Source organism: Carettochelys insculpta, chromosome 1 (assembly GCF_033958435.1).
Source record: "Carettochelys insculpta isolate YL-2023 chromosome 1, ASM3395843v1, whole genome shotgun sequence".
Taxonomy (NCBI): Eukaryota; Metazoa; Chordata; order Testudines; family Carettochelyidae; genus Carettochelys; species Carettochelys insculpta.
The window spans coordinates 283,754,921-283,782,855 of NC_134137.1; the positions used below are offsets into that span (position 1 = coordinate 283,754,921).

General features: G+C 53.4%; 1 protein-coding gene across 4 annotated transcripts; it reads left to right on the top strand.

The window, feature by feature from the left end:
- Positions 1-27,908, top strand: CSDC2 (cold shock domain containing C2). 4 transcript variants are annotated; one of them, XM_075010021.1, is made up of 5 exons: positions 11-144; positions 927-967; positions 20,743-21,008; positions 22,955-23,077; positions 23,870-27,908. In XM_075010021.1, exons 3-5 carry the CDS (start codon positions 20,833-20,835, stop codon positions 24,030-24,032), a joined length of 462 nt encoding a protein of 153 aa, XP_074866122.1. In that variant the 5' UTR covers positions 11-144; positions 927-967; positions 20,743-20,832; the 3' UTR covers positions 24,033-27,908. The 4 variants fall into 4 exon arrangements, with proteins under 4 accessions (XP_074866094.1, XP_074866122.1, XP_074866112.1 ...); XM_075009993.1 differs by lacking the exon at positions 927-967 and having other exon boundaries at positions 1-144; XM_075010011.1 differs by lacking the exons at positions 11-144; positions 927-967 and adding an exon at positions 8,449-8,474.
- Positions 27,909-27,935: the final 27 nt, after the last annotated feature.

Consider the following 27,935-nt stretch of genomic DNA (forward strand, 5'->3'; position numbering starts at 1 on the left):
ATGTGCGAAGCTCAGGGTGCAACATCACACGCTCCAAACACTTTCCGTCCCCTCGCAGCAGCAGCCAGCGGGGTGACGAGCGGCGGAGAGCCCCGGAGGGCGGCGGAGTGCGGGAGGACCGCTGCTGCCCCACCCCCACCCCAGGTAACAGGGGAGCTTCCATCCGCCCCGGACACTGGCGCTTGGTCAATTACAGCGGCGGGCCGGGGTGGGGGTGTGTGTGTAATTGACTAGGAAGGGCTGGGAGGCAGATCGCCCCCTATGGCACCCTCTGGAGCACTGCAGTGACTCATCCGCGGGGGTAAAATAGATTTGCTGAGGCTGAGGAGCTGTAATATTAAATGTGAATTAACTTTCCTCTCCTGCCTGCCTGCCCTTCCTAGGACAAAACCCTTTGGCATCAGCAGTAGTATTGTGTGTGTGATCCCCCCGCTGTGAATAGCGGTAGCGTAGCCAGACAAGGCTGGGATCAGCTGGGAGGGAGGTGTCTAGTATCTGCTCTGTCATTTTCGGGCGCGGGGCGGGGGGGTTGTTAAACCCTCTCATTAAGGCTGTTTTAAAGAGGTGTTCTTTGGGGACTGACGGAAATTGGTTCCTGCAAACGGCAAGTGAAATCTACAAAGGCGGGGGCGGGTGGGTGGATGGAGACGTTCTCTGGAGATGGGAAAAGAACCGTTCTTCCCACTAAAAACGAGCCGGGGAGCCTTTTGATTCCCGTGCATATTCTTTTCTTTTTTTTTAAAAAAAAGCTTAACCAAGACTCCATGATGGCTGCTCTTTCCAACCTCCACCCCTTTGGCACTGGGAACTCGTTTGTTCTTTCTCCCCCAACACCAGCCTCCCCAAATCCAGCTGCCTAGCCCCAACTAAGAACGCTTTTATAATCTGTCTATAAAGGTAACATTTTATATTTTGCCACTGATCAGGCTGTTGTGGATGTGGCTGCCTAACCAGAGCTCCTCCGAGGGTAAGTGTGGTCAGCCCAAGGGAGGGGAGTGTTACCCATGTAGCCCTGCAAATGGTTTATTTATCTTATTGTGATTCATCTCTGTACAGGAGCGTTTCACATCTAGGATATGTAAGTGACAGTGCCTCTCTCGTGATTTAACTCTTGATGGCAGGACGTGGTGCCCCAGCCAGGCAGGGATAAGAGGCTTTCATTAGCATTGTATAGAGACAGCATTTATAAAAACCTGCCAGACACCAGAGCGCTGCTCTGAAGAGGAGGAAGAAAGAATAAAGGTGGTCTGTAAAGCACTACAGCAGATCTGCCTGGAGTGTAACCTATTTATTGAATCATAACTGTTCCTTAATTGGCTATGGTCTATTAGAATAATCACTCTTGGGAGCAGCCCGTTCCAGCGCTGGGATCAGGGAGTAAGTAGGTGTGTGTAGATAAAGAAGGGGAATTAAAAAGTAATTTTATTACTGAACTCTGTGGACAAACAAGTCCTGTGGCACCTTGCAGACTAACAGATATTTTGGAGCCTAAGCTTTCATGGGCAAAGACCCGCTTTGACCCACTGTGTAGATCTCTATCAAGAGAGATCTAGCTGTGTCTAGACAATTTGGGTTTTTGGACCTGCTCCTTATTGGACGGCTCCAGGCCAAAATGTTCCTTTCACTTTTCTGTGCCCCAAACTATCACCTGTATCCAGTTGCTTGTGGCAATGGTGTGCCAAGTATGCTTTCCAAGGTGAAGGAAACGTACATGGTGGTCTCCAGTTTGGCAGCACACTTCCTTTGATGCAGTCCTTGGGGGAGGAGGGATTTTCACTGATATGCTGCAAGGAGCAGCCCCTTCTTAAAACTTACCATCTTTATTAATGAGCTGGAAGAGGTGGAAAACAACACAAGGAAACTCACAGCTGGTTCTAAACTGGGGGAAGCTGCAAACACTAGCGACCTAGATAAGTGAGAGAGATGGGCATGAAATAAATTAAATGAGATGCCGGAGGAAAATCACCTGCTAGCAGCTAGTTCATAGCTGGGAGAAGCTTGTTCAGCAGGAATCCTCAAACTGGCCAAGGTGTGAGTGCAGCCAGCATGCTGGACCTGAATTTGTGATGGGATATAGCTGCCAAAAAAGAAAAAAATCAATTTGGGATAGACTACACAAAGACCTTCAATTTGAGAACAGGACTAGCTGCCACCTTCTTACAGAGTAAGGTCTGTATCTGGTAAGTGGGAAGGGATAGCTTAGTGATTTGCACATTGGCCTGCTAAACCCAGGGTTGTGCTCAGCCCTTGACGGGGGCTAGTTAGGGAACTGGGTAGATGGATTTAAAAAAAAAAAAAATCTGCCCAGATGGTGATAAGTCCTGCTGTGTGGGCAGGGGACTGGACTCCATGACCTCTTGTGGTCCCTTCCAGCTCGATGAGATAGATATATGTGCGTGTAACTGTACCTACAATGTAGATGTCACTGGCGCAACCACCATTGAAATATTGTGGAGTTCTGGGCACCTTTTTACCTGAAAGGTCCTGGAAAATTGCAGAAAATACAGAGGAGCAACAGAGATGACGAAAAGCCTGGAGGCACTGATTTACTGGGGTAGATTAACCAAGCTAGCTCTGTTTCCTGTAGCTTGGCTGAATGACAGCTGAGGAATTTTCTTTGCTCCTGTACTGAGTGGGAGGGTAGGAGGGAGAAAGGGGGGTATTATCTCTTCAAAAGCACCCTGACCATATCTGGAGGCCTAAACACAGGTTACAGCCAGCTCTAAAATAAATGTCTGTGTGTTTTAAAAGAGAGAGACTTTTGTTTGATTAATTGTGGGCCCTTCTGAGTATCTGGATGAATGGAGGCACAGGGAGTTTTAGGTGAAAGCTGACGTGTCTACAGCCTGTCTTGAATAATTGAACTGGGGTTTTGCGTATTCTTCAGCAGAACAGGTTTTTTTCCGGTGGCAGTGGTGCTTGGAAACATTCCTCTTTTCTTTTCTGAAGGAGGTAAGGTAGATGTCGCTCGTGCTGCTGCCAGAGAGAGTAAAACTGCAGGGTTCTGGATGATGGCAGCAGTTTTAGTGAAATATAAGGGCTTGGTTTTTAATGAGCGCACAGGCCGCTGAGCCTGCTGCCCCACATGAACTCAGAGAATGAGGCCTGTCCGTGAAGGTCCCGGACTCAACTGGCTTTCATCTACTGCCACTGTCCAAGCAATGCCACCACAGTTTTGTTCTCCTCTCCAGGGAGAGGCCCAGGGGCTGGGGGGAAAGAGTCTCTCAACAATGGGCAGAGGGCAGTACTGGAAATTCTCCCGACCTCCATTTCATGGAGCTGAGTTAATGCACACTCATGCACTGTGCCATAGGCGGGACCTGGGTGCCTTGTGATTCCTTCTTTGTGAAGGAAGCCCTCTCAGCCCCTGGCAGCGGGGTACATGGCTGTTGGAGGTGAGGCAGAGGACTCAAAGCACCTTGCTTTGCTCGCAGCCACCCTCCCCCTTACCGGATACAGACCTTACTCCGTCAGAAGGCTGCTGGGATCTGCCTGCAGGGGAAGGGCACGAAAGAGGCTTTCTCTGGGCTCCCAGCCCCTCTGCATCTCCCTCTGGCCAGGTGGGAATAGCAAGGCCTCTTGGGCTGATGTATCACAGATCTTTCCGCCCTTCAGTGCAGCTTTGCCAGAGCTTTAATTTCCTCCGTTCCCTTGTTTACCTGGGGAGGGGGAGTTTCAGCCTCGGATGTGGCCAGCCCAACTGTCCCGTAGTGGTGTGTCGTACTCAGGTTTCCAGGCTGCCTGACTTTTGGGCAGACTGACCCATGCCTCAGGAGCCTCCATGGGTCTCTGGCATTCATGGAGGAGGCCCTGTCTCCAGGGTTTGCTCTAATTTTTTTCCATCCATGGACAGAATAAATTTTCTTGTGCGCACCAAGGCATGTGCCGGAGGCGCACCACCAACGGGAACACACACTGCCGGCTGTAGGCCCTCCGCTAATCAGCTGGGCAGCACCTGACCTCCTGGGCAGCCGCCTCTGTGCTCGCTTATGGGGAACACCCCGTGTCTCTCTGTTTCAGAGCATGGGGGTTGCTCCCCTGCAGCGGAGGTGGATGTGAGGAGGAGGGTCTCTTCCCAGCTTGTATTTGCCCTGCGGGCACTGCTAAGACTGCTGGTGTGACAGGTCCGGCATCAGTGCGAATTACGTCACCTGAAATTAACACTTGAATGAGCCAGTGGGTGTTGGCCTTCGTGGGCCTGTGCGAAGCTGGAGGCTGCCTTGCGTGGCTGGTGGACGCCACATGTAACAGCAGACGCGGTGCAGTGTCAGCCCTCCACATGCACACCCTCCTCAAAAGGAGACCCTGTCATGCAATTACCAGCAGGGAAGAGCTGGACTTTGGGCTCCATTAGTGTTGCTATCCGACTGGCAAGGTAGCAGGGCCAGTTGAAGGAGGGTGCTTCCTCCAGGGTAAGTGGGATGCAAGTGCCCACAGTGACATGTGCGGGGTATGTGACCCCCTACACAGACAGCTTTCTGCCTTCCATTTAGCTCTTGGGGCGGGGGGCACACCCCACCCTTTGAACACTGTCTCCTGCAAGGTGCTGGTGGATTGGAAGCTGGAGGGAGCTGCACAGAGCCCTGGCTTTCCATGCTATGGGAGCCATGGGTGTTGGGTGCTTGCCTGGTATCCCTGACGGTCCTTCTGCCTGAGCCAGACTGTTTCTGCGTGGCCTGGTGCTCCCCAGATAGGGCAGGCAGCACAGCTCCAAGTTGTGCCTCCAAGCACTCTTACATCTCCCCCCTGAAGGAGCCTGGGCCCTGCCTGGGGAATCAGGCTCCAATGAGATAGCCCCAGGGAGCTTACTCACCACTATCCAGATGCTCCTAGTTCTGCTGCTGCTCCTCAGCCCAGGGGCAAAGGGTGGAATGGTCACATGACCCCCCCCCCAACCTTGAAATTGTGTCAGCTCTTGATGATGGGAGGGATGTGTCATTGCTGTTGGCGGATCACTCCTGCGAGAACCTGTGCTACTGCACACGCGCAGAATTCATGTGCCATGCAGAATTTTTTTCCCTACAGAAATAGGTGCTGCAGTTACACTTTTCAGCCACCGGGGGCTTCTGCACCACTGGAAAACACGGGTGGGCAAACATAAGGGCAGTTGGCCCCGGGCCCCCAGGCATGAGGTTCCCCAAGGCTCTGTAGCTCCATTTTGCTTAAGCAAGTTGCTTTAATGGAACAAGAGATGTGTCCCGTCTTTCTTATTTTAAAATTAATTTGTGTAATTTTATTATGCATCAGGAGTAATAATATGTATAAATAGATTTTAAAGCATAACTAATGACATTACATTACTATTTTATGGGGTTCCCTTGTGACTGTTGTCCCAGGGCCCCACCTGTTCGTCATCCACCCCAGCTGGCATAGAAAGCAGTCATCCTCCGGCCAGTCCCAGCTGCGGACAGAAAATAAGGGGTTTTCTTCTTCACGGTGTGGTGTTTTGTTAGGAGCGGTCAGGACCAGTGTTCCCTGCAAGCTGAGCACTTGGGCAGCCGCCCAGGAGAGAGTCGGGTGCCACCCAGCTGATTAGCAGAGTGCCCACAGCCATCCACAGTGTGGGTTTCTATGGGTGGTGCACGTCTGCATGCGACTTGGTGCACACACCAAAATGTGTTCTGCCCAGAGATGTTAAAAATTAGAGGGAGGGCTGGTCAGGAGGCACAGGATATGTGGCAGACAGAGTTGGGCACATGGGGATGCTAGTGGGGGCAATGGTGCTGGAACAACTTACACAAGTGGTGGTGGGGGTTGGGAGCTGAGAGCCACTGAATCTAAACCTTGTATGTGATGGAAACACTGGGGTGGGGGCTGAATGGGAGTGGGAGCATTGAGCCACATGAGGACCGGGGGAAGGAAAGGTTGCTGACTGGGGGTGCAAGAACACACAGGGACGGGGGAGGGGGTGGCTGATTGGGCTGCAGGGACACATGGGGATGGGACAGATGTGCATGGGTTGCATGTCTCAGCCTGGGGGAGGCTCTGCCCATGTTCAACCCAGGAGGTCACCTCCTGGTAATCTGTCCCCTTTGGCCCCAGCCCAAGGGTAGGCTGCTCCCTCATCTTCAAGGAAGCATGACGCAGGGGCTGAGACTAGAACTAAAGTGGCCATGGCCAGCCTGTGTTCAGAACTTGGCATAGCTGGGACTGCCCAGTGTTCAGAGGTCCCTAGGCCTTGGTGCTTGGGGCATGGCGCTGCTGGTCCTGCCTGCTCTGCGCATGAGAGCCCTGGGGCTGGAAGGAGGGTATGCTGCCCATCCAGCACTCAGAGGTGTTGGGGACTGGTGGGGGACCACGTGTCATCTGTCGGGCTGGGGGCCACTTGCTGCCTGCTTGATGCTCTGGGGGGAGGGTCTGGGCTCTGTCAGAGCCTCAGGTGGCTGAGTCAGGGCCTTGGGCGATAGGGGCTAGCCTGCCCAAGCCGTTGGGTACCCACTGCCCATGCAGACGTGCCTGGCTGAATGGGAGAGGCTGGGGAGGGCTCAGCCGCTGTCTGCACAGAGGAGGCCCCTTAACAGTCTCTCACCACCCCTCCCAAACCTGTTCCTTCCTTTCCCACTCGCCTCCGAGTTCCTACCCAGGCTCCTTCTCAGCAGTTCCTTGCCTCTCCCTCAGCTCCTCTGCTACCCCTGACTTCCCCCAGCCTTTGCACTGCTTCTGAGGGGAGTGGGAAATGTCTCTAGGTTGTAGCTGAAGCGAACTGTTACTCAGGGTGCTGTATTAATATGCCTCATAAGGAGCCTAGTTGTCAAAAATCATTTCCTGAATCTTTTGTTTGCTGTCTGCATTGTTTCAGACTTACTTGCTGATGGGTATCTTGAAGTCATATAATCGTGCCAGGTTCCGTTATTTTGATAATTAATTCTGTTTGGACAGACAAAATGTACAGAATTTTGCCAAACTTTAAAATAGCGTGTGCAGAATTCTGACTGTCGGGGGTCAGGCTGTCCCTACAAGTAACGGATGTAAAATGCCATGGCCACTCCGAGCGCTGCTTTATCGCCCATCTGCTGCCTGGGGGACTATTTCTGCGACAGCCTCAATCTCTCTGCCACCAACAGCTCTTCTGTCTTCTCCCAAAATGTCCCTTTAGCCCCTCCACCCAGGCAAGGGACAAGAAGCTTGCGCGGGAGAATCCTGGTTGTGCTGGAGCCATCCTACAGGCTCGTGAGACCAATGCAGAATCCCAAAGTAGTGACAACGCAGTGATTCAAGCGTCTCCTGACGAGATTGTGATGGCTTCATGATCACTTGGGCAAGTGAAACGAGTACAAGGAACGGGGGGAGATAAGAACTGAAAACACCGTGGGCTCTGCCAGCAACTTCCTGTGTTTCGTCCCCAGATAGTGCAGAGGTCTTTCTGCCTTTGGAATGAGCCTTTTCCTCCCCTTCTACTAGAGCTTGCTAGTGATGGTCCTCTCGGTCCACCCTAAGAGTGGTCGTGATGCTGCCGGTGTTACGCAGGCTTGCCGGGGAAGGCGGAGAAGGGAGAATGCCAAGGGAGAGGAAGGGATGTGAGAAGAAGGGGAGATAATCCCTTTAGTTTCAAATGCCAGTATCGGAGGAAATGTAGCAAATGCTGCAATAATCCCAGATGCAGATATCTGGGGATTCCCACCCCACTCCTGCACCAAGTAAAATGGAGCTGCCCCTCTGCTGCTTTATAGATGCTTTGGAGATGTAGAGTGTTTTACAGACCTGTTAAGCTTCGTCATTCTCCTGGGGTGGAGGGGTGGTGTGCAGGGCTGAATTACTATTCTGAGAGCTCGGGACTAGAAGATTTTGCGGGGGCCCCCTAGGTGCCAGGGTGGGGCCAAAAATAAGGGTTCAGTGTGTGGGAGGGGGCTGCTGGGAAGCGGGTTGGGTGCGGGCTTGTGGTGTCTGGGAAGGTGGAGAAGTGGGTTGGGGGCAGGTGTCGGGGGGGTTGGGTGGGAGCAGGCTGGGGGCGGATTTGGAGGCTGGGAGGGAGGGTGTTGGAGGGGCCTGAGGGTGCAGGGGCTGGGAGGAAGGGGCAGGGGATTGGGGTGCTTACTTAATGCAGCTCCCGCGGGCAGTGGGGACAGGTAGCTCTGTGCTGGCCTTGTGCTTGCAGCTCCATGCCTCCACTGCTCCCATTGGCCACAATTCTCAGGCAATGGGAGCAGTGGGGGGAAAAGCCTGCAGGTGAGTGCAGGGACAGAGAGTGACAGGAGGGAGAACAGCAGCATAGGGGCAGACTCCTGTCTGCCAGGCACAGCCGGCCTGGAACACAGCACACAGGGGCTTTAATGGCTGCATCCCAGGGCCCTGGCTAAGGGGGCCCCCGGGGCTGCAGTGCATTAGGAGGGGGAGAAGCAGAGCCCACAGGAAGTGGGGTTGGGCCGCTGGAATATTGTTCTCTGACCTGGAGTCTGTCCAGGATCTCATTGTCCTGCAATGGCCGTAGGGACAGAGGCCTGGCCGCCCGCCCTTTGTAAGCGCTTCGGGCAGAGGTGAGCAGGCGGCTGCCGTGGTCCTGTCTGTGTTGAGGGCTCCCCTGTGCGTCAGGCGGCCGCGATCCCTGGCCGCGTCCCGCAGCGGTGCCTCCCAGGGGCTGGTGCGCATTTCCCCTCCTCAGCCTCCTGGGGTGGTGTGCGGTGCGCTGACTGGGTGGTGTTTTGCAGCGATAGGAAGCTGTCCCTCTGCCAGAGCTGTGTTCGGTGTTCATAGGAAGGGCGGAGGGGCCGTCCTAGGCCACAGGATCCGATAGGACGGAGGCAACTCTGTTGCTGGGGCAAAAACACGAGCCTGGGGCTTGGACGCTTAGATACAGCAAGAGCTGGGCAGAGACAGAGGAGGTGAGATATCGCTGCTGCGGGGGCTGAGCTGGAAACCAGGGGCAGCCAGGCGGGCAGTGGGGGAGAGTGGCAGGCGTTGCCTGGAAAGCTAGGGACAAACAGGGTCCTCCCATCAGGCTTGTTTGCAGACTCCCTTAGAGGAGGGGAGTCTCCACATGCAAGGGGCTGACAGACGATTTGATGGCGCCCCTTGCGGGGTTCTGGGCAGGGAGAGGGCGTGCCCTCCCTGGGAGTGGGTCACCGGTGGGCACTGGTGCTCCAAAGGAGAGCTCCGGCCCGTTCTGAGGCAGGCCGGCTGCACCGCAACGAGCTGTCTGAGCCGCTTTGTGGGACAAAGCCAAGAAGTCCCCTCAGCCAGTGATGGGAGACATGCCCCTTCTCGGAGATGGCTGTGCAGCCCAGGGCAAGTCCAGCTTGCTCTCCCCAGCAATCCTGCCCAGGGCAGGGTCCGAGCGCGGGGGCGGAGGGAGCTCTGGGCTATGGCTAGATTCGGAGGCAAGAAGGAGGGCGGGGCGGGAGCAGTTAGTTAATTTGACTGATCTCCCATGGAGAGGGGAAGGTTGGTCCTTCAGTTAGTCTGACAGCCCCGTGGGGCTGCTTCCAGCACTCTGTGTGTGTTGGGGGTGTGTGGTCTCTCTTTCTCTTTCTCTCTCTCTCTCACACACACACACACACACACACACACACACACACAGTTGACTGTAGGATGCCAGTCGCTGCACCTGTCCCCCGTTAGTTCTGGTCCCTGCATGCCAGGGGGGCAGCTGACTAACAGAGGGTGGAAGGCGTTGTGGGTAGGCTGGAACAGGTCTGTACATGCACAGTGCCAGGTCAGGGACTTTATTTCAGTCTTGCTTGCTGTGCAGCAGGGATAAGGGAAGGTGCTGTGTCAGGTCTGTGCTACTCACTGCCATTTGCCCTCCCCATGGTGCAGCCTTCTTTGGCAGACAGACGTTTTTGCCTCTGCTGCCTGGAGAGCAGGTTGCACGGGGCCTACAGGCCCGGCCAGCTGAGAGGACTGCCACGACACCCAGCCTGTCCCTTCTCAGCAACTGGCGCGAGTGATTCCCTGGCTGGCCGTGACTCAAAGTCCATGTGTAACACCTTGTAAGAGGCTGGAATGGGCGTCAGCTAATTTCTTAGGAGATGTTTATAAAGAGCCACTAACACGTGTCTCCCTTCTGGAGCAAAGAGGTCGGCGAGTGAGGGCCGAGTCCTGCTCCCACAGATGTCAACAGGGCCCAAAAGAGCCTGGAGACCGACCTCTCGTAGCCCAGATCAGGAGTGAGGCCTGGTCAGTGAGGCCAAGGAAGCCACTGCCCACCTGTTGTAGGGCTACGTAAACACAGCTCTGGTGCTACCAACCCTGAACGCTCAGAGGAGGAACCTGGCTTAAAAACCCCCAAAGGATAATAAACACTAGTTCTGTTTCACTTCCTTTGGGGTCTGAGCCTTTTGGTGATGCTCTCGGCATGGTTTTATGCCTTCTTCCGCAACTAGAGAGCTAGAACTTTCTCCTCAAGGGGAACTGAGATTCTCCTGTAATCTCTTGGCTCCAGCATCTGCCACTCATGTGATAAAACCAGGAGCTGGCAGCACTGCCATGCTCAAGGGCAGGACGGCATTCAATCCATGCCCAAAAGACGCTGCTGCATCGTCTCCTCAGAACTTCCGCCCCCTGCCTCTCGTGCTGGGCGTGCGAAGAGGAGTGGGGATCCATCAACAGATCTGTTCACACGTGACACTACATTCCCCACAGATTCAACACCCTGAATGCTGGCTGTATTCTAGCACCAGCAGACGGGGCTGTGGTTGTTTCTTCCCGGAGGGAGGTCACAAGCTGCTCTGTGCCGCTCTTCAGAGAAGGCAAAGGTGGCATATCTCCATCTACACAAAGGGAAGGAGGTCAAATAAGGGTTGCCCAGCCTCCTTTACTGCACCAGCTGCACTGAACTCAAGCTGGTCCAATACAAGGAGGTGCTGCGCAACCTCTCCCAACTCATTTCAGTTGTGAGCTGCAGCATCCTTTGCTACTGGAGGTCTGACACTGGCTGTACAGCTGCCAATATACTTCGATGTGGGCATCTGGGAAGTGCCGATCTCTGTCGTGTCTGAGCACCGGGATGAAGCGACGGGGATGAAGAGGGATGAAGGAACTCCAAAGCAGAGAACTCCAGCAGTGCCCATCTCTGTGTCTCTTCTTCCTATTGGATACCCAAGGCCTGGCTCTTCCTCCACCCAACTCTCTCAATGCTTTTTGATTGGTCTGCTTTCCGGATGGGGCCCCACTTGCTCTGCCAGTGCATTGCTGGGTTACCCCAAGCAGGGCTGATCAACCCTTGTTTGACTAAAAGCAAGCATTCCTCAGCCTGCGCCTGCCACCCATACGTTGCTGGTTATTTGCTGCTGGAAAACCAAGTTGTTCTCGTTTCATCAGAATATTCCATGGGAAACAATCCCATTTCTTGAGTAGCTCTAGCCATCAGCTGTCACGCACCCATCCCGGCTGAGTGCTTCCTGGGGGACAAGCCCACTAGTTACCAGCCTAGGATGGCTGCAAACTGCTGTTTCTGGTGGGAGTTGCTAGATTCTGCTCTTCCCCAACCTTAGAGAACCTCTCGCAGCAAATAATAAACCTGGGGTTGGAAGTGGAGGTGCTGGTCTTCCAGGCTATGTCTATACTAGAGGGTTGTGTCAACAAAACCCGGGGAGCATCCACATTCCCAAGCCGTTCTGTTGACAGTAAATCGACAGAATGTAGTACTTTTGTCAACAGCCTTGTCCTGCTCCCCAGGAGGCATAACGCCTCTGTCTACTGAAAGCCGGTCTGGACGCTCCAGGGGGCCCTCTGTTGACAGACAGGGCTTCCAGGACACTGGGCAGCCCCAGCTGCTGTCCTTCTGCTTGGCAGTTTTGCCAAGCGAGCAGCCAAGCATGCCAGCTGCGCTCTCAACAGAGCGGACGGAGCGTATGCCCTCTGTGCTGCCTTGCTGTTCACACCGAGGCAAGCTCTTCCAGTCTCTTCTCGTCAGCTACGCCCACCCCTCCCGTGGTCATCCCAGCAGCCCTGCTGTCGCTGCAGGAAGCAGCGGAGCTCTGGTGGCCAGAGAGCTAGACCCCTTTGAAATGCTGCAGAGCACTGTGCTGCTGCTTGGCGCGTGGTGATGGGGAACCGGGGACTGATTAGCCCAAGCCCCGCCCCTTCTTCCTTTGGGCCTGCCCGGCACACCTTGTCCCAGGACTGTGGTGGCTGCTGGGACCGCTGCATCTTAGTAACTCTTCTCTGCCCCATTCCAGCTTGAATTTAACTTTCAGGAGTGCGGGTGACCAGAACTGCATGTGCTAGTTCTGGTGAAGTCTCGCCAGTGCCTTGTGCAATGGCATGAATGTTTCTCTACTGATCTGCTCTGGTTCCACCTAGCCAAGGGCAGCTGCACTCGCTGGTGCCTCACAGCGGGAAGTCAGTGGGAGGGATAAAGGAACTGGAAGGGGTTAGGGAAAAGGTTAGGAGCTGGGAAAGGACCTGAGAATGGTTGGGAGGGGTCAAACACCATGGGGAGCCAACAAAGGCGGGGGTGCAGGATCGGGGGTGCAGGAACCATTTTTAAAGCGGGGGGGAGCTGACAGCTGTTGAACCCAACGGGAAACTCTGTATATGATGGAAACTACCTCAAGACGGGGTGCTACAGCTCCCCCCCGCATCTCCAGCACCTAGGGGAGCAATGATGAGTTGTGATGGCTGCACAGTTGTGCTGGCAAAAGCCTCTCGTGTCACTGTGGCTTTGCCGATGCAGCACTGCCCACGTAGAATCACAAAATACTAGAACTGGAAGAGCCCTCAAGGGGTGATCGAGTCCAGCCCCTGCCCTCTGAGGAGGACCAGGCACCATCTATATCATCCCAGTTAGATATTTATCCAGCCTGTTACTTGAGTATCTCCAGTGATGGAGATTCCACAACCTCCCTAGGCAATTTATTCCAGCACTTAACCACCCTGATGGTTAGGAAATTTTTCTTAACACCCAACCTAAACCTCCCTTGCTGCAGTTTAAACCCATCGCTTCTTGTTCTATCCTCAGAAATTAAGGAGAACAATTTTTCTCCCTCTTCCTTGTAACCCTCTTTTAGGTACTTGAAAGCTGCTCTCATGTCCCCTCTCAGCCTTCTCTTTTCCAGTGCTTTGCTGGCGTGGTATGGGACTGGGATTCCCGTACTGGGAAAGCACCCCTAGCCTAGGCCTGGCCCACTTCCTAGAAGGAGAACAGCATGGCCTTGGTATTCAGCACCCACAGAAACAGTGTAAAGGCTCTGGGGGGATGACAAGTGGCAGTTGCTCAGATGGGAAGTGGTTCAGGCCTGGATACCAGGCCTGCTGGAGCACAGCCAGGAGGAATGCTGGCAGCCTTGTGGGCTCAGCGACCAGCAGAGAAAACAAAACCTGGGGGAGGAGGGTGAGACGCTCCTTCCCTTCCTGAAACCAATCTAGAAAACTCCCCCAAAGGGCTCAGCGCCATCTCTTTTCAGAGCAGAGAGGATCCCCTTCACCTCTGCACCCGGGGCTCTGCTCTTTCCTCGGGAGGATGCGCCTCAGTTTGGAACCCAATTTCTGCTCTCTGGTTTTCCCGACGTGTTCGAGGAGCTGCGTGTGGCTGAATTACAAACGGGCGCAGAGCTAGGCTCGCCTTTCCAAGACTCATTCCCCAACGCACACAAACTGCACCTACCCCTGAGCCTTTGCCAAGCCGGGGGGGGTCTCTCTCTTGCCTCTCCCCTGGACTAAAGTCACTTTTCCTTCTTGAACCCGGCAGCCTCGTGGTTGTGTGGTGGGCAGCTACTCAGGTGGAGCATGGCCTGAAAATCCACTTCCTACCCCTGCACGATGGCATGGTCAGTTTTATCCCACCTGGTGCAGTTCAGTTCTGTTGGGGATAATTTCATGCTAGAGAGATGTGGCTAGATAAAGCCAGTACATTCTCCACCGGCTTCTCTGTAATGCCTCTACCTTTGAAGGCATCTGACTGCACCACAGACCTAGCAGTCACTCATTCTCTGCTGCAGTGCAAAGGCCTCTGAGCTGGACTAGGGCAGCAGTTTAAATGCAGTGCCACAGAACAGTCTGAGGCAGGAAGTAAACTCCAGCTCCAGCTGACACTGCAAGGGGAACTTCGTCTAGGCAGGGTATTCCCAGCATTGGGATTTGCCCAGGACACCCTCTCCTTGGGAAGCAGTGGGCACTTCTGACACACTCAAGTGAACATAGTTCAAAAACACAACCACCCCCGACGCGATGCACCAGCAACCGCTGCCTGCTGCTGGCATCACATATGTGCAGCAGACAGAGACTCCTGAATTACCCAATGGAAGAGAAGTGCACAGAAATAGCCTCTTGCACCATCAGAGCTAGCACTGCCCTGCGATTGGTCCAACTGCCAAAAACAACCGAGATCACGTTCACATGGTGATTTCAGAATGACTAAGCAACTAGCTCTGTGGAGCCAGTTAACAACTCTGATTCTCAAGTCAGCTGAGGGCCAATCGCCCACCGCCGAATCTGATTTCTCATGCTTCGCGTAACGTCTGGCATCCCAGCATTGCTAGTCCCTGAAATGGAACTGTGGCTCAGAATTTGGTGTCTGTCTTAAACCCCGTATAGAAGCTTGAGAACATGAATCCTCAAGGCTCAAAAACAGAAGGCCAGATCTTCCCCTCAACCCTCCGTTTAAAAAAAACAAACAAAAATAATCCCCTTATGCCAGTCTCATGATTCAGATCTTTGGACTATGTGGGTGTCAGCATTCCTGCGTGTATGTCTTTCTGAAGCACCATCTGACATCAGCAGGCAGAGAGGGGCTTAAAATCTGCCCAGAAACCTCTACAACAGTAAACTAGAGAAAGAAATGACTTCCGGCTGTGCTAGGTAGATTGAGTAACATCCGGGAAAACAAACTCTGCACTCCCAAAAAAGGGCATCGGGCTGTTGAGTCAACTCTCATTATCCACTTCTGCTCTGTGGTTAAAATAAAAAAAAGAATTGTTAGCATTAACATTATTCTAATGCCTAGTACCTGACTGAGATGGTTATGCCAGGCACTGGCCAGCAGCAGAGAAGCCCTGTCCCACAGAGTTAACAATGTAAATAGCAGAGGCAAAGAGAAGACGGTGAAAGGGAGGTGAAGTGACTTGCCTGGGGTCATGCAGCAGATCAGTGGCAGAGATAGGTCAACTTCTATTGCCAAGTTCCAGGAGAAGCACAACTTCCCTAAAGCAATAAACTGATGGACATCTTTAACTGTTGAAATCTCTCTGTCTCAGTGAAGACATCATATGCCTGGGCAAGGCTAGGCAGAGGGGGAGCCTGGTGAATAATCACTGAGTAGTAATTTTCTGTCCGAGATATGTAAATCCCAATGCAAAGAGCATACAGTGCAGGATAGTAGGGCTGGAAGGGACCTTGAGAGGTCATCTGGTCTAGCGCCCCATGCCGAAGCAAGACCCTGTGAAACCTCTGGACCCTTCCTGACAGTTTTGTGACAGGCTGGATCACAGAAATTGCTTTGGGATTGTCCCATGGTGTGCCAGTCGAGCCACCGATGCCCCTCTCCCTCCTCTGGGGCTCCCCACCATTCTGTCCTGCTGGGCCAGAAGCTCTAGTCTTCCCCCAGATGAGGCACAGAGTTGGGGTTACCACCCCTTAGCAGAGCAACACAGATGCTGAACCAGCTCAACTATAAGGACTCAGCTTCCAGGAACAAAGCCCCAAATATATTTGTCTTACCCTGTGCACAAGATTTAAACAGAGATATCTCATAAGGTCAGCCCCATTATCAATGGAAGAGATATGCACAGTGGTTGCCACCCCTTCCTACAGGTAACATTTACATTTACAAGTTTTTACTAAATATAAAAAGTAAAATGTAAGTGATTGAAAGTGAAAATGACATATTAGAATAAGTTACAACATTTTTTTAAAAGATGCCAGCTAATTCTAATAGACTAAGAAACTTGTTACATGCAAATTCTTATGCTAGCTAGTTGTTCTTATCTCAGGTAAAATGTTTCAGGTCAGGCTTGATCTTTACTCCGGCCTGAGTCTACAACTTTTTTTAAGAGTTCTTTAGAGGCTTCTTTTCAGGTCTTTTTCATGTGTGATCACTTTCCATTCCTTAAATAGACTTTCCCCCAGGGTGGGAACCCTTTGTTTAGCCTCCTCATCCCCAAGGACAAGTACTTGGTGCTAGATGGTTTTCAGTACCAGGTGGCTTGGTCACATATCTTTCTGGGACCAACCGCAGTTTGGGCTTACTGGACAAACGACTATTCACAGGTCATTGGTTTGAGTACTGAACAATTATGCTCCTAGAACAACAAGAATTCCTGTGGCACCTCATAGCCTAACAGATATTTTGGAGCATAAACTTTCATGGGCAAAGACCACGGGTCTTTGCCCATGAAAGATTATGTTCCAAAATTCCTGTTCGTTCATAAGGTACCACAGGACTTCTTGTTGTTTTTGAAGATACAGACTAACTTGGCTACCTCTCTGATATGATGTTCCCAAAGTATCCATAATGGTCCTCATTAGCACATTCAGAATTACAACCAGCTTCAAACTTCAGATTTCTAACTTCACGTATAAGAATGATACATGTGCAAAAATAGGACATAAAAATTCAGCAGACTGTAACTTTAAAATTAATAGCTTATATAATGCACTTTGCAGGCAGCGTCTTTGAGTTATGTCTATTCAGAACTCAATTTTAATGAACCACGGGGGTGGCAAAGCGTTTGTCCAACCTGTTCTTGGACGCCTCCAGGGATGGGGGTTCCACAACTGGGTTGTGACTGTCTATTGCCTGAGCATCCTTGCAGGGCCCCTCCATGGCTCTCCAGCCTCTGGAAAGTGTCTGGGTAAGCACCTGGAGGAAGAAGAGGAAGGAGGATGGGGCCTGGGTACCTCAGTTTACAGAACCTTTATTAGAGTCTGTCTGCTCCAGCTCTCTCTGGTGTAGGGGAAAAATATCTTGAGGCGATTAGCTTAGCAGTCAGGAGCTTAAGTGGGAGGGCAACGGAAATGGAGAAAGCTGTTAAAAGAAAGAGGTGGTGACGACAGTGTAGTCGATGTCAGTGCCAGCATGCGAGGCACAGCATGAATGTGGGAAGAGAGGACAAAAGCTGAGGCGATTCTATTGACTAGAACAGCTTGGCCTGTGCTATGTGTCTTGACGCTCACAAAGCTGAGGAAGAGGGGCTGGCAGGGAAAATAGGGTTCACTTCCTCCAACAGCCGCTGCATTTCTGAATGCTAGTATAGCAACTGCAAGAAGTCCAGTGGCATCTTAAAGAGCAACAGATTCATTTGGGCATAAGCTTTTGTGGCTAAAAACCTGCTCCATCCTGGTGGTTTTTGCAGGCACAGACTAACATGGCTACCTCTCTTGGTATAGAAGCTCTTACTCAGACAGCCCCTAGACCCTAGCAGAGACAGGGGACCCCTCTGTGCCCATACTGACCTCTCAAATCTCCTCCTGGTGGGATAACAATGGGAGATATTTTTGAGAAAGGCTGAAGAGGTTTAGGTGCTGCGCACCTAATGACATCCAGTGGGAGTTGTGCCCCTTAGGCTTCTTCGAAACCAGAAAAGGGGTGTTGGGACAGCTGGAGAGCATGAGGGTTAGGATTTGCTAGTGGAGCTCAGGCTGGTTCCCAAAGCAAAACAAGTTACTGTGATAAAAGCACTTTGTTGTGTGTTGGAATTTAATAGCAGTGCCAAACACCAGAGTAACCACTTCTGATGGCATTAGTTAATCAGAGATTCCAACAGCATTGTATCGGATACAGGAGAAAACGCATCTTATTCCCCACTGTCCCTGGTGAAGAGAAGGTCATTTGGGCCCTTCCCTTGTCCCTCCTGGAATGTTGGTTCATTCCCAGTTGAACTCCCCAGACCTTTGCCCTTTTCATAAAGTGCAAGACAAAGAAAATGCCCTTTTGGAGGGAACAGTCCTGTCCTGTGATTCACTTCAACCTGTTCCGTTTGTGATACCTGATCTTGCCTATTCACTGCTGGAGTTTCTGTCATGGCTGTCTCAGGTTCCATGTCTGATTTGAACTACAGGGCTGTCTGCTCTCGTCACTGTTATTGACAACTGCAGTAACTGATCATTCTTAATGAGCTATGAACACTTTTCAGTGGGTCATTCCTTCCTCCCTTACCGAAAACGTTTGCAGTCACAAGTACCTGTTATTGCTCAGAGAGCATCATTAAACCACAAACTCTCCTTACCAATTACCCAGTCTTATTTATTGTAATATACTTCTGCAGGTACCTGTCATTGGTTTTGAGGGATCCCTTCCTTGAATGACTGGCTGTATTAGCAAGGTCAGGATGAAAGATTACACACATTCATAGAATCCTAGGGCTGGAAGGGACCTCAGGAGGTCATCTAGTCCAGCCCCTTGCTTCCAGCAGGATCAACCCCAACTAAATTATCCCAGCCATGACTATGTTAAGCTGGGACTTAAAAACCTCTAGGGATGGAGATTCCACCACCTCTCTCGGTAACACATTCCACTGTTTCACCATCCGCCTGGTGAAGTAATTTTTCCTAATATCCAGCCTACAACTCTCCCTCTGTAACTTCAGACCATTGCTCCTTGTTCTGCCCTTTGTCACCATTGAGAACAGTTTCTCTCCATCCTTTTTAGAGCCCCCTTTCAGAAAATTGAAGGCTGCTATCAAATTGCCCTTCACCCTTTTCTTCTGCAAACTAAATACGCCCAAATCTCTCAGCCTCTCCTCATAGGTCTTGTGCTCCAATCCCTTAATCACTTTCATTGCCCTCCGCTGAACCCTCTCCTATGTGTCCACATCCTTTCTAGACTGAGGTGCCCAGAACTGGATGCAGTACTCCAGATATGGCCTCACCAGTGCCGAATAGAGGGGCATAATAACTTCTCTAGATCTCCTGGAAATGCTCCTTCTAATGCACCCCACTGTGCTATTAGCCTGCTTGGCTACAAGGGCACACTGTTGACTCATATCCAGCCTCTCATCCACTGTAATTCCTAGGTCCTTTTCTGTTGCACTGCTACTTAGCTAGTCAGTCCCCACCGTGTAACAGTGTTTGGGATTCTTCCTGTTTGACCACTCAGTTCAATAATTCCTTCATCCAGGGGGTTCAATTGAAGGAAAACTTCTTTTCTGTTTCAGTAGAGATAAAGCACTAAATATATAAATTCGTAACATACTTAGGACTTTTGGTTAACATATAACAATTATGAGAGTTTAATATAATAAAGTATAAAGCTAATTTTGAGTCCCAAGTTATATCCTAGTCCAATCTCTTCTATGCTCATCCTTTTGCAGGTACAGAAATGTCATACACAAATCCTATCTCTAACTGACTTTATTATACCTGCAGAAGTTTCTAGCAGAGATCTGGCCTAGTTCACATTTGAAAAATCCCACTCCCCAGCCAGTGGGAGTTACCAGTAGCTCTGCTCTATAGGGTGAGGTTTTAAAGCTGACAAGGGGTTTCAGTCACACAGTTCATGTTAACTGCAATGGGTGCAGCTGAGCAAAAAATCCTACTAAAGTCACCAGGCAAGTGGTAGGGGAAATTTCTCCCCAGCACCTACCTAGAAAATAGCTGAGGGCTCCTTCAAGCAGAAGCGACAAGGTGTGATCCCTCCTGCAGCTCTGACTCTCAGCAGTAAAAGGCCTGGAGACCGTCCTCACCTATGACAGCAAAGTCAATAAAACTGAGTCAATTGGACAGCCAGAGGCAGTTCTTGCTGCTTCCTCCACTTGAGTTGCTTTGTGGGGGGCCCCTCTCTCCAATCACAGGTGTCCCTGCTGCAGCTGCCACACAGGGATATTGTCTAACCACAAAAGTGGGGCAGGGGAAGAGACCTTGATTTTTTTTTCCTACCCTGGATTACAAACTGAACTGAACCCAGTGCATAAGTGAGCTGACACTTGTAGGTGAGGGTGTCATCACCTACTTATATCCATTTGCTAGTGCTGCTGCTTCTACCCCAGCAGTTTTGCTCCCAGCTTCCCTCTGCTCCTGCAGCAGCTCCCAGGGGTCTCTCCCTCTCTCCCCCAGGCTGCTGAGCAGGGTCTCTGCTTCTGCCCTGGCTGGTGCAGGGGATTGGGGGTGGGTGTGGGGAGAGAGCTGTCCCATTATTCACATGGGTGGAGGAGGGCCTTGTGCAACCCAGAACTGCTGGGGGATTCCCACTTCCTCCTTTGCCCTCCTCTCCTGTGAGTGTGGGTTACACATACACATCTCATAGAGCTGGAGGGGACCCAAGGAGGTCATTGAGTCCAGTTCCCCTTGGCAGGGCCAAGCACCCTCCCTTCTTTAGGATTTTTCCTCCTATTTGCCCCAGATTCCCTAACTGGCCCCCTCAAGAATTGAACTCACAACCCTGGGGTTAGCAGGCCATAGCTCAAACCACTCAGCTACTTCTACTATGGAGGGACAATGCAGGGGGGTGGGGTGAGTGGGTGGTGCCTGTATCCGTGGGGGCGGGGGAGCCCAGGCTGGGGCTGCAGGGGCTGTACATCACTCCTGCTCTTGTACAAGCTGTGTTCCCAGCATGCCCCACTGTGACCCAGCTTGGTTTAAAAAACCAGCAGCCCCGGTCCCCAGGTCTGTCGCCTGTTCCCACCTGGCTCACTCGAGGCATGTGGCCGCACTGCCGTGCGGTTACAGCATGCTGGGGCTGGGGGAGCTGGGCGGACACCCCGGGAGCAACGCCCCCACTCTGCAGCAGCCAGCTTTTTCTCCCTGATCTCCTCTCCAAGCACTGCCCAGGCCTGGCCCTGCTCATCTGTGGAGGCCATGGGAGAGGGCTGAGGCAACTGGCTGCGGAATCCCTGTACGTGACACCGGCTCTTTCTCTGCTCCCTGCTATAGGTTGAAGGAAGAGCACAAACCGTGAGCTCGCGCTCTCCTCCCCGTTGCCGCTCTCCCCTCCAGAAGACAGCTCGCCCTGCCGGCCGCGCCATGTCGTCAGACCCAGCCACTCCACCGACAGTCCCACCCCTCCACTCCCCAAAGTCGCCTGTCTGGCCCACTTTCCCCTTTAACCGGGAGGGAAGTCGGATCTGGGAGCGGGGCAATCTTCTCCTCCGGGACCTGCCCAGTCCCCTCCCCACCAAGAGAACCAGAACGTACTCAGCGTAAGTAGCAGGCGTATGCTGCAGAGGGTCGGGCAGGAAGGTGGCTGCAAAAGGGCAGGAGGGCAGAGCATAAACCCTGTTAACTGCCCCACTGCAGGGGAGCAATGGGAGCAATTGTACAGGTTGGGCTTCTTTCATCCGGCACCCTTGGGACCTGACTGGTTCCAGAGGAGAGAATCTGCTGGAGGACAAGAGGTCAATATTGTTTAGCAACATTACCAGCACTTGCGCTGCCTCCTGGGCTCTTAGAAGACATGTGGGGTAAATTACAGCTATATAACAGCACAGAACACTGAGGGCCACAACTGGTGGCTGGAAACAAACTTTAGGGGACCACAGGAATCTTGGCCAAGCCCAGGATACGTGGTCGTCCAGCTAATTGAAATTGTGCTGGATTATGGATGTTGCCAGACGAGGGAGTTCTGGATTAGAGAGGTACAGCCTGTAGCTGCTGTCTGTGTGAGCACACCCAGGCGCACCCTGGGGCCAGCTCCCTCTGCTCATTCAACCACTGTAGCTCGCGAAGGAGCAGTATTCCGGAGCTGTGCTGACCTGGCTGATGCAGACATGGGGAGGCACAGCCAGAAGGAGTGGGGATTTCAGTGCGAGCGGCGGGAGAAGCTACTGTGTAACCGAGCTGGCCCTTGCCTGGTGGTCCTCGGTCAGAGGTGTGTGCGCACAGACACACACACATACATGTGCTCTTACCCTCAAATGATGCTCGTGGTGAGCAAACTCCAACCTGTGTCTCCAGTTGCCCCAGGAAAGGAATAGCTCTGAGGCTGCCACCCACCAATTGCTTCCTTGCTTCCAGCCACCCACCTGGCTCCCCGCTGTCACCTCCTCCTCCAAACAGAGGGTCTGTACCCCCTCAAAAGCACACAGCCGGTGCTTCTAGCGCCACTTCCCTTCCCAGCCCCCTGGTGTCGGTTATCGATTCTCTTGTAAATGAGATCCAGACGTAACGGCCGCAAAGGCGCACACAGGGGAGCTGCTGCTTAGCAGCAGTAGGGAGGAGCAGGCAGGTACCCCCCACAGGGCCAGCCACGAGCCGTCCGGGCTTGGCACAGCAGTGGGTGCGTAGCACTCGGAGTGCTATTCCAGTGGTGCTGTTTAATGTGTGGCACCCTGGGCTGCTGCCTGCCTAGCCGATGGCCTCCTGGTGCGTGGCTGTGTCCCCTGTGCTCTGCGTGGCATAGAGGGGCCCAATGCTTTCAGTCACCTGTGACTGATCTACCTGGCTCCTAGGAGGGAGGCTGTTGACTCTCTCTGGCCTGTTAATTTTGCAAATAGCTGACTGATTTCTGACCCAACTTTTTCCTCTTCCACCCACCACTTCCCCACTGCGGCGCCAGCAAACCTGAGCCTGGGGCCTTTGCCAGCTGGTTGGGATTACAATAGAGGCAGTATGATGCCTGGTTCCTGACTGGATTTTGGATCATCCCTTGTGGAAAGCTGCTTCCCGCAGAGGAGAGGGTCTCTGGCTGGCTGCCTCCTGGTGGTAATTGCAGCCTGCTCTTCAGAGAGGGTGTGATTAATGGCGTCTCTCCTGCCAAACCGAGGGGTGTCCATGGCGACCAGAAGACCCAGTGAACAACTGACACCTTCAAACGAACGCAGCCCTCTTTGTACACAGAGTACAGCTGTAATTCTGGCACCCAGAGCAGCAGTCACTGCCCTGTCTCGTTTCTGGGTAGATGGAATTTCCAAAAGGTGCCCGTTACCCCCGGGGCTGCCCGTTCAGAGAGCCCGCAAGCACAAGCGCACGGCCTTAATGGCCAGGCGCACCAGGTTGTTTGGAGAGGTGGAAATACGACCCTGTGCCGGGCTGGAGATGTTGTGAGACTCCTCAGGTTGGCTGTTAAGTGGTACCATCTCATGGCATCTCTCCTGGTGTCAGCTGTGCACCTGCTTCACCTCTTCCCCGCTCCTCTCTCCTTTCCTAGGACGGCCCGTGCCTCTGCTGGCCCCGTCTTCAAGGGTGTCTGTAAGCAGTTCTCCCGCTCCCAGGGCCATGGCTTCATCACTCCAGAGAATGGCACAGAGGACATATTTGTACATGTCTCTGAGTGAGTCCTGTGGGGAGTGGGATTTGGCTCTTTTTGCCTTTAGGTCATTGCTGTCCCCTCAGCCACCCAGCCCTCGCGGACCTAGGAAACAGGACAGCGTCCTCTAACTGGGAGGTCACCAGTGACAACTGACGGCAATGGCCAGCAGTTTGCTGCCACTTGGTGGCTGTTTAGGGCCTGTGCGAAGTGAGTTGGGGTTAAACGGGCTGGGGGATCTCAGGGCGGTTTGTTGCACATATTCCTTCACATCACACAACGCCCATGGTGAGTGGTGTTAGCTGCGGCACAAGGGCTTAGCTGTGGTTATGGAGGCCTAGGAGTAGCCATGTACTCCTGAGGGAGGGCGGGAGGAGGGGAGAGGACTCCATTTTACTCCCCAGTCTCTTTCCCAGAGTGGGGCGCTCTAGATTGGAGGCCTAGTGCCTGTAGGTGAACTGCCCAGGCTGCTGCTGCTGGCTGGGCAGTACCTGGTCTGGGGATACAACCTCCTCCAGCAGTGTGAATCCTGTAATGCAGGGATTTCCAAAGGGGCCCACGGCATCTGGGCCCCAGTGCCGTAGGGACGGGCCTGCTGTTGCCAGGGAGAGGAGGGGTCTGTTGCTGCAGCTCTTGCCACCCCTATAAAAAACTGATGTCAGGTCTTCGGGGTGGAAGCGTTTGTCCTGACTCTCCGAGAGCAGCCAAGACATCACCAGTTCTCCTCCTTTTGGGGGAAGGGAGTGGGGCGGGCGGGATTGGCTTAGCTCTTGTTTCAGCCCCTAACGCTCTGCCGGGTCTCCGTCTCTCTTCCAGCATCGAGGGGGAGTACGTCCCTGTGGAAGGAGACGAGGTCACGTACAAAATTTGCCCCATTCCACCCAAGAACCAGAAGTTCCAGGCTGTGGAAGTGGTGCTCACCAACCTGGCCCCGCACACAAAGCACGAGACGTGGTCCGGCCAGATAATCGGCTCCTAGGCCTGGGGCGGCAAGGCGGGGAGGGAGGAGGGACAAAGCCTGGGACAGCTGCCGTGGGAGAAGAGGGGCGGGAAAGCGTTTCTTGTCTGCCGAGTGACATGTAGTCGTTTACATTCTGTGTCTTTTATAAGGTTATCTTCTTCGTAACTGTGTCTTTTGGAGGGTGGCGGGAGAGGCGGAGCTGCTGGCGGGCAGATTCCCACTTCCCTATGTCTCATCAGCTCATAGGGTCTCTCATCCAGGCCACATGCAGAAGAGCTGCTTTGCGATGGGAGAGGAGAGGTGTGCACCCAGCAGGACTTGATGTCTAGGTTACCCCACTGCCCATGGAAACTCACCACCCTTCCCTGAACCCAGCTCCCTTTGGAAGCTCCAGGTGCCCCCATGCGGGGGGCCAGGACAGCCAATGTACCAGCCCCACAACTTCCCCAAAGCAGATGCTAAGGAGAGGCAGGGGAACAAGGGACCGGCGGTGCTATCCCCGGAGAGCCAGGGCAAGGAGGCACTCACCACTGGTGGGGGGAGCCCCCCACGGTCTTAAAGAAGCACTTACACTGACATCTCTACTTAGGGGTTCTCAAGTCTCACCTGGGGAGAGCTGGAATTCCCTCCCACTTCTCTCCCACCAGCCAGGGAAAAGAAGAGGCAAATGCAGTGTGCCTCCCACAGGTCATTTTATACACCTGCCTGTTGGGTCTGAGCAGCTGCAGAGTGACCAGCTGTGGTTCATGGGCTCAGGATCTGTCCACTGCTCTAGGGTGGCTCATTTGCACCCCTTTTACCTCCCCACCCCTTTAATTTCCCCCTAACACTGGCAGCCTGAGCCTGGGGAGTAAAGAATATGCCAGTAGCCTGTTTTTTTTTTTTTTTTAAGGCCATGAAGGTAGTGCTGTGCCAGGGGAATCTTAAAATATGAATTAGTCTCTTCCCCACATCCTCCTTCCCCTGAATGTGATAGGGGTTTGCCAAACAGCACGTTTTCTTTTGCACGTTCTTGGAGCAGCTTTTAAAACCTCTGTCTGTCTAGACAGCCAGGAGACTTCAGCTCTAGCCTGAGCGATCCCACCGTGGGCTTCGGGCAAGTCGCTTCAACATCAGCTTCAAAAGGGATCTCTGAGCCTCCTTTCTTGGTGCTTCAGGTTTCAGCGGCTCAGTTGGAATCATCTTGGTGCCAACGGTGGAAGGTGCTGAGCAGGCCTGGTTCCCATGTGCTGTGGGTGCACAAATCAGGGCCTAGGTGGTAGATACGCTTTTCTGACAATGTTGGCTACAATCTCTCTGCCTCTGGGATGATGAAGTCTGCTCTCCCTCTGTCCTATCCACTTTGAGACCCACGCTGTGTAGGTCCCCAAGAAGTGCTCGCTGGTACTCCATCCTAGGCCCTTAGACATCTTTCCTCTTGAGATGACTGCAGGCCAGACTGCCTAGACTTGTGTGTGGTGCATAATAGTGTGTGTGGGTGGTGGGGCGCAGGAGGAAGCCTCAGAGGCAGTGGGAATAAATCTAGCCTCTAGTCACTGATGTGCTGGCCAGTTGTGTACCACCAAACTGTGGTTGCCAAGTTGTAGGCTGCACCCTGTCTTTAATTCTCAGAAGCGGGGTCCTCACTAGCTACACAGCTGCAGAGTTAGTCTTCTGCTTTGGATTTAGGTGATTAAATAAATTAAGCAATTTACTATAATCAGTCTTTGCAGATGCAAAATGTAAGTGGGGTTCTTTAGGAGGCACTGGGGCGCTCTCTCTCTCTCTCTCTCTCTCACACACACACACACACACACACACACGAGTGTTCGCTCCTGTCTGAGTGTCCTAGTGGTTGTGGCAACTGGTACCTCTCCTCTGTGATGCTGGATTTCCATGGCACAGTTGCTAAGGTAGCATGGCGTCCTGTAGGCACACGCCAGGCTTCGTGGCCAGGCTCAGGAGGCTTGTGCCACGGGGTGGCTTGGGCTGGGTGGTTGACTAAGGAACTCTCATCCCTGGATTAGACACAGCCCCACAGATGGTGCAGCTGGGAGAGATTGGTTCAGGCCACCTGCCCAGCAGGTGCTGCCATACAGTGATAGTGGCTGGCAGGCAGAGCAGCAGGGTGGCCTGGGAGCTACTGCATGGTGCTGAAGCCTTCGCTGCACAGCAGCTGTTTATAGGTGTTGCAGGTGAAGTGGCACTTTTCTGTGGATTTAGCTGGCCGGAGGTTTGGGTTCCCGCTCTTCCCCTGTTAAAGGCCCTTAAAAAGCCCCTTTGTGTACGGGCATGCAGCTGGCGGTGGGCTGGGCAGTGAGGGTGACACAGGCTGGGGCTGGGTAGCAGTATGTCATCTGAGGGGAGCACCCCAGCCAGCTGTGCAGGTCCCAGGAGGAATGCAGCTGCCTCACTGCACTGCCTTCGTTGCTTCTTCCTCCAGTTTTAGTATCGGGGCCTGGCCTGGCCGGGCCTGCCCCCCACCGCCCCCAGGACACACAGGGGCACAAACCGCTGCAGCACAAACAGCACATCTGGTCTTCCTTGAAGCAGCCCACCCTCTCTGTGCAGCTTCTCAGGAGGGGATCGGTGTGCAGGGCATGGCTGGCCTGAGCATTGTCTTATTGGCAGCCTGAGCCACGTTCCAGCATAAGCACATGCGCAGCCGGGGCTGCAGCTCCACGTACGCTGACACTGTCTGCTCCTTGCCTGGGCTCAGCAGCGTGGGGAGCTCCCTGGAGGCTGAACACCTCCTCCTGAGGCCTTGCTGGGGCTCTGGAAAATGCCGGAGTCCAAAGGGGTCGGCCGTGAGAGCTGAGTGTCTGTTGCCCACGCACCGCACTGGCTATGTGGCAGGCAGGAGCGGAAGTCAGTTTGGTAGTGGCATGGTGCCCTCCTAGGGGAGAGGATGGGCTGCCTGGTCCCCAGTGCAAGAGCCCAGGTGCATGAGCAGCACCTGTGTTGGAAGAGAAGGCAGCAGTGCCTTTGCAGATGGTTAGAGGGCACTGTCATTCCCCCTCCCCCCCGCACTGCCATGGCCCCGGGAAGGTGGGTGCCACCATAACTCAGAGCAGGGCCACCACCCTGAGGGGCTGAGGGTGAATCCTATAATGCACGACTCTGCTGTGCTTTGGAGCCTGGTACAGTATCCATGCAAAGCTGTGGTGTATGCTGAGCTTGGCAGCCTGTTGAGTCTGTCTGGTGCATGGGGGCTGCCTTTCTCTTCCCCACCTAAGCAGGGTCAGGCGGTGCTGCTTGCTGTTCTAAGGGCTCTCCTGGGAGCAAAGGGAGACGTCCTTGTGAGGCACAACAGCCTGGCTACCCCCCGCCCCCCTCCTCTGAGGCTGAGCTGTTCCAGCACTGCTGGTTGTTAGAGCCCCATCCCACTGCAGCTGGGGGGCAATGGCAGACATTCACAGTGGTCCTGCTGGGAGTGGGCGCTGGCCTGTCACGGAGTGATTCACAACAGGGCTTAATGCCCTTTGGACACATGCAGGAGCGCACAGCTGTGCAAGGCAGAGGAAGGCATGCTGGAGAGTGCTCACCCATCCAACACCTGCTTCAGCCCTGGAGGGCAAACTGATCAGGGGACCCAGTTATTCCCTCCTCAGCACAGGAAGCTCTGCCCTGGAGGCTAAGCGAGTGCCGCTCTTTGGTTACCAAGCTTAAAGCTGCAGCAGCCACCACCCATCTCTGTGCCCTTCTCCTGTGGGGTAACTGCAGCTCCCTCTCCCCTCTCGCCAGGGACATGCAGCACCTGGCTCGGCCACAACAAACTCTTTAGCTCTTTTCCAAGTCGCCTAAAAACTAGAAGTGTTTTGTGGGGTTCTTTTAACAACTCTGGTGTGTTTCCCGCCTGTCTGTCCTTGTGTTGACCTCTGTAACACTGGCAATAAACCATTCTCAGTGACTTCCCCCACGTTGTCTCTCTCTCCTCTCTCT